Here is a 6,273-nt window from a genome sequence, read left to right as displayed (position 1 = left end):
CTTACCTGGTGGAGTTATAGTTAGGTTATGTGAGGGGACTGTTAGAAGAGAGAAGAGAGTGGAGTGGTTGTGATTTGATCGTGAATGGGGAGTATGAGGGTTGGTGTTCTTTGGGAAGAAAGAGAGGTATTGTGTGTTTTGATTTGTAAGGGAGGGTTTAGGTTTAGGCATGAAAAGATTAAAAAGAGAGAGATATCAGGTTGGGGGGGATAAGTTAGAATATTATATTTAAAAGAACAAAACAAATAAAAGGAAAGTAAATAAAAAAAATAACTTAAACTAAAGTGTCAGGCGGAGCGGTCCGAGCGCGGCCGCACTTGCGAGGCAGAATACTTGGCGATATGCGCAGTCTGAGCGCGGCCGCGCTCCTGGGAGAAAACCTGAGGCAAAATACTTGGCGTTTTGCGCGGTCTGAGCGCGGCTGGGCACCTGGGCCTCAAGATTTCTCAAATTTTTACCTATCCCTTCAGCGTCGGATGGACTTATCACTCGCCCAAGCTCACCTGCACTTGACAGTACTTACAAAAATCAAAATAACAAATTCTAACTACACAAAAATCATTACGCATTGGGTTGCCTCCCAACCAGCGCCTTAGTTAATGTCGTAGCATGACAAATACAATAAATCATTGGGTTGCTTCCCATGAAGCGCCTGATTTAACGTCGCGGTACGACGCAGATAAGAACATTTAAGGTATGCTCAACTTTGGAGGCTTGATCAAATGGGTCACTAACACTTTCTTTGCTTCCTCCATGCCCACATAATGTTTCAATATATGCCCATTGACTCTAAATGTGCGAGTGTCATTACTCGCAACAATCTCTACTGCTCCCGTGGGGTGAATTTCAACCACACGAAAAGGGCCTGACCATCATGATTTCAATTAGCCCGGAAACAACCTCAGACGTGAGTTGTATAGCAATACTGTGTCTCCAAATTTAAAATTCCGCTTAATAATATTCCTATCATGTATCATCTTCATTCTCTCCTTGTATAATCTTGTTCTCTCAAAAGCGTGATATCTAAACTCATCCAGGTAATGCAATTCTGTTACTCTACTTGTTCCAGCTGTTTCACTATCAAGATTCAACTGTCTCAACGCCCACCAAGCTCTATGTTCCAACTCTATGGGTAAATGACACGCCTTCCCAAATACCAATTTTATGGCGACATGCTAATTGGAGTTTTGAAAGCAGTTCGATATGCCCACAGTGCATCGTCTAACTTCCTTGCCCCATCTGTTCTAGTTGCATTCACCATTTTAGTCAGCATACTCTTTATTTCTCTATTCGAGACTTCCACTTGCCCGCTTGTTTATGGATGATATGGGGTGGCCACCTTGTGGCGTACATCATACTTCTCCAATAACTTTTTAAAGGCTCTATTGGAAAAGTGAGTGCCTCCATCACTCATTATCGCCCTTGGGGTGCAAAATTGGGTGAAAATGTTCTTTCTCAAAAAACCAATTACCCTCTTTGCATCATTTGTATGGAGTGCTACAACTTCCACCCATTTGGACACGTAGTCCACAGCGACGGGTATGTACTTGTTTCCATATGAGCTGACGAACGGCCCTATGAAGTTGATCCCCCATACATCAAACACTTCTACTTCCTGAATTGGGTTCATGGGCATCTCATGTCTGCAGGAAATGTTCCCGGTTCGTTGGCATTCATCATAGCCCTTTATCCATAGATGTGCATCTTTGAACAGTGTTGGCCAGTAGAACACCGACTCCAAGACTTTCGCAGCTGTCCTTACTCCACCGAAGTGCCCACCATATGGTGATGCGTGACATGCCTACAAAATAGAAGACTGGTGTATCTCGGGGATACATCTTCGGATCATGTTATCAACACAAATCCTGAACAGATAAGGCTCGTCCCAATAATACATGCGACAATCCCGAAAGAAATTTTTCTTTTGAACAGAGGAAAGGTCATAAGGAACAATATCGCTCGCCTAGTAGTTTGCAATGTCTGCATACGATGGCGCTTCCTCGAGATTCGTGGCTAGTAGTTGTTCAACTGGAAAAGTTTCCAGAATCTTTTCTACCTCAACCTTCTTTTTAGCTCCTTCTAGCCTGGATAAATGGACTGCTACTTGGTTCTCCGTTCCCTTTTGGTCACGGATCTCCAAATCAAATTCTTGTAGCAGTAGCACCCATAGAATCAGGTGCGGTTTTAACTCCTTCTTTTCAATTAAGTACTTAAGAGCAGCATGTTCAGTATAAATAATCACCTTTGAGCCTATCAGGTAAGACCTGAACTTGTCAAATGCGAACACCATTGCTAGCATCTCCTTCTCGATCACAGTGTAATTTAGTTGGGCTCCACTCAATGTTCTACTTACATAGTATATTGGATGCATGATTTTATCTTTTCGCTGCCCAAGAACTGCTCCCACAGTGTAGTCACTAGCATCACACATCAACTCAAATAGTTGCTCCTAGTTGGGGGCAACTATGATAGGTGTTGTTACCAGTCTCTTCTTTAATTCCTCAAAAGCTATCCTACAGTCATCAGAAAACACAAAAGGGTGATCTTTTTCAAGCAATTTACACAAGGGGTTAACAATTTTGGAAAAATCTTTTATAAATATCCTATAGAAACCGGGCGTGCCCCAGAAAACTTCTAATTGCTTTAACAGAGGTGGGTAGTGGAAGCTTTTCTATCATATCAACCTTTGCACGATCCACCTCAATACCCTTACTTAACACTAGGTGCCCTAAGACTATACCTTCTGATACCATGAAATGACATTTTTCCTAGTTTAGTACCAAATTAGTCTCGATACACCTTTTCAAAACTCGCCTCAAATTCACAAGACAATCATCGAATGAATTCCCCACCACTAAGAAGTCATCCATGAAAACCTCTATTATCTCCTCTACCATATCTGTGAATATGGCCATCATGCACCTTTGGAATGTGGCGGGTGTGTTGCATAGGTCAAAGGGCATTCGCCGAAAAGCATAGATTCCATAAGGGCAGGTGAACGACGTTTTCTCTCGATCCTCAGGGGCAATGGAAATCTGATTATACCCCGAGTACCCATCCAAGAAGCAAAAGTGAGACCTCTCTGCCAATCTATCTAGCATCTGATCGATGAATGGCAGTGGAAAATGGTCCTTCCTGGTAACCAAGTTTAACTTCCTGTAATCCATACAGATTTTCCAACTTGTGACTGTCCGTGTAGAGATCAACTCGTTCTTCTCATTTTTCACTACCATCATTCCTCCCTTTTTCGGTACATACTATACTGGGCTAACCTAGTTGCTATCAGAGATGGGGAATATGATTCCCGCATCCAACCACTTAATCACTTCCTTTTTCACCACTTCTTTCATGTAGGGGTTCAGCCTTCTTTGATGTTCCCGGAAAGGTTTGTGTCCACCTTCCAGTAGAATCTTATGCATACAAAAGGCCAGATGATCACCTTAATGTCTGCAATGGTCCACCCAATTGCAGTCTTGCACTCAGTTAGTACCTGCTAAAAATGTTCTGCTTGCACATCTAACAAACTGGATGAGATAATAACAGGTAGAGTTGATTTAGGTCCTAAGAATGCATACCTGAGATGAGAGGGCAGTGGCTTCAGTTCTAATTTTGGTGGCTCTTCTATTAACGTCTTAGCTGGAGGAGTTTTTCTTTCCTCCAAATGCAAAGGCTCAAATTCAAGCTCCCTTTTCTAAAAACCTTGGCCTTCAAGAGCCAGTACCCACTCTGCCAAGTCTTTACCATATGCTTGGTCTAAGCTCATGAGACAAGCTGCTAGGGGTTTTTTAACATTCAATGCTTCATCATCCTCATACAACACTACATCCACTGCATCTATTAGATAGCAATTGGCAAATTCACTGGGTCTACGCATAGATTTCTGCATGTTGAATGTTATCTCTTTATCATTTATTCTCATCTTGAGCTCTTCAGTTTCACAGTCAATTAAAGCTCTCCTAGTGGCCAAGAATGGTCTTCCAAAAATTATGGGAATTTCCTTGTCAACTCGACAGTCAATGATGACAAAATCTTCTGGGAACACAAACTTCCCAACCTGCACCAATACATCATCTAGAATCCCAGAGGGCCTCACGGTTCGATCAGCCAGCTCTAATAGCATAGACGTGGGTCTAGCTCTTCCAATCCCTAGCCTTTTGTAGATAGCTAGGGGCATAAGATTTATGCTAGTTCCCGGATCACACAGTGCCTTAGCAAAAGCAAAGTTGCCTATTGTGCAAGGGATTGTGAAACTCCCTGGATCATACAGCTTCTCAACTATAGGTCTCGTCACAACAACACTGCAGGTTTGAGTCAGTGTAACCGTGGCCAAGTCTTGAAAGTCGAACTTGCCGAACATCAAGTCCTTCATCATATTTGCATACCCAGGCATTCCCTTTAAAGCATCAATCAATGGAATGCTTACCTGAATTTGTTTCAACATCTCCAAAAATTTCGTGTACTGCTCATCTTTTTTATACTTGGCCAATCTCTGAAGGAATGGTGCTGGAGGTCGCTTTTTCCATGTGATTTGGTTTTTCTCTTGTTCAGGGACTGCTTCTACTGTCGGTTCTGGTGCAGCCTCAGTCTCTTTCACAACCTCTTCTTCTTTGTTAGTGTTCTCTTGCGCATTTTGTACCATCACCTCAGTTAAACCTGCTGAATCATCTATCTCAATGGTACTAACACCAGTGTCTCAGTCGGCCTGCTTTCGCGAGCAATTTCTTGCTCCAAATCTAAGTCCCTACCATTTTAGAGTCTCACTGCCATCAATTTCTTCGGGCCGTGCTCTTTTGGATTGATTTGGGTATTTGCAGGTAACATCCCATGAGGACGATTATTTAGGTCCATGGAAATCTGTCCTAACTGGATCTCAATATTTTTAATCGTTGACTCATGTAAGTCTACCCTGTCAGCTAGTTTTCTAGTGGAACCAATCACTAGTTGCATCATTCCCTCGAGTTTAGCAAACCCATCTTCATGTCTCACAATCTGTTGTTGTGGAGGTTATTGATAGCCTGCTGCTGATTTTGTTGGTTGTACCCTTGTTGCCTTTTGTAAGGCATTATTTGCCTCTATGGTCGAATAGCCCCATGATTATTGTTGTTATTGTACTGCTGCTGAGCTGGTCTGTATTATTGATTCTGCTGACCCCAGTTCTGACCACCTGGTCTGGGTCCCCCGTAGTTGGCCACATAATTCATGTTCTCCTGATATTGTTGATTTTCACCTTCAGCATTCCATGAGCAGACATATGGTTGGTTAATGCATGATATACATAGACCCCCATTAGTTAAATCAACTATGTGTACCTGCTGCTTCTGGCCTGATTCTTCAACCTTCTTGGTGAGGATGCTCATTTGTATCATTATGGTGGCCATATTTTTAGCTATGGAGGTAGCTAGGTCTAGAGTCACTAAGTGAAACACAGGAGTGATTGGAGCGTTTCTTGTTGCCCATCCTGAGTTTTGTGCCATCTTGTCAAGTAGGATCTTGCTCTCTCTGAATATTTTGCTAAAAACTGCTCCACTTGCTGAAGCATCAACATTGGCTTTCAAACTATCTGCCAAACCCATGTAAAATCTCTGCCCCAACATCTGCTCCGGAATACCATGATGTGGACACGTAACAAGTAGACCGTTGAATCTCTCCCATGTTTCGTGTAGTGTCTCAGTTGGTTTCTGTTTGAAGCTCAATATCTCATCAATTTACTGAGCAGTCTTATTGGATGGATGAAATTTGCTCAAATATTATTTAACTAATTCCTCCCAAGTAGTGATGGAGTTGATAGGAAGTGAATTAAGCCAAGTCTGAGCTTCTCCTGTCACTGAGAATGGAAATAACAACAAACGTATTATTTATGGTGTCACGTTGTGTTGCCTCTACATGGCACAAATTGATAGGAAATTCCCTTGTTGTTGAGGATCTTCAACGTATGACCCAGAGAAAAGTCCCTTGTTCTGCAACAGATGTAGCATGTTATTTGTGATCTGGAATGAAGTTGCTTGTATCTGAGGGACGACAATAGCAGTTGCTAAGTTGTCAACTATGGGTTGTGCCTAATCATATAGTGCTGCTTTTGGCACAAGAGGTGCCACACCTTGATCATTTGGGTCATTTACGTTGTTCCTGTTGTTTGGATCATTCACGTTGTCTGTGTTGTTTAGATTATCATCTTCCATGTCTGGTTCAATTTTTTCAGTTGAGTTCTGTTGTTGTTTGCCTTTCCTGTTTGCACGGTTCAATGCCTTGAACACTTTCTCAGGATTTGATAAT

The 6,273-nt window shown here is 42.3% G+C and overlaps 1 protein-coding gene and 1 non-coding gene across 2 annotated transcripts; one reads left to right on the top strand and one right to left on the bottom strand.

Moving 5' to 3' along the window:
• Positions 1-3,691: 3,691 nt before the first annotated feature.
• On the bottom strand, positions 3,692-4,639 carry LOC104220014 (uncharacterized). The gene has a single exon (XM_009770807.1). It carries the CDS (start codon positions 4,637-4,639, stop codon positions 3,692-3,694), a length of 948 nt encoding a protein of 315 aa, XP_009769109.1.
• A 965-nt stretch (positions 4,640-5,604) lies between these two features.
• Positions 5,605-5,707, top strand: LOC138890970 (small nucleolar RNA R71). Its single transcript, XR_011407332.1, has one exon. It is a non-coding gene; the product is annotated as a small nucleolar RNA R71 (small nucleolar RNA).
• The last annotated feature ends 566 nt before the right edge of the window (positions 5,708-6,273 follow it).

The sequence above is a fragment of the Nicotiana sylvestris genome, chromosome 4 (assembly GCF_000393655.2).
Source record: "Nicotiana sylvestris chromosome 4, ASM39365v2, whole genome shotgun sequence".
Lineage (NCBI taxonomy): Eukaryota > Viridiplantae > Streptophyta > Magnoliopsida > Solanales > Solanaceae > Nicotiana > Nicotiana sylvestris.
This window is presented reverse-complemented; position numbering and strand designations above follow the sequence as displayed.

What these genes read in the sequence shown, in the direction of transcription:
- LOC104220014 (XM_009770807.1), bottom strand. Translation starts at nt 4,639, where the DNA reads ATGGTACAAAATGCGCAAGAGAACACTAACAAAGAAGAAGAGGTTGTG.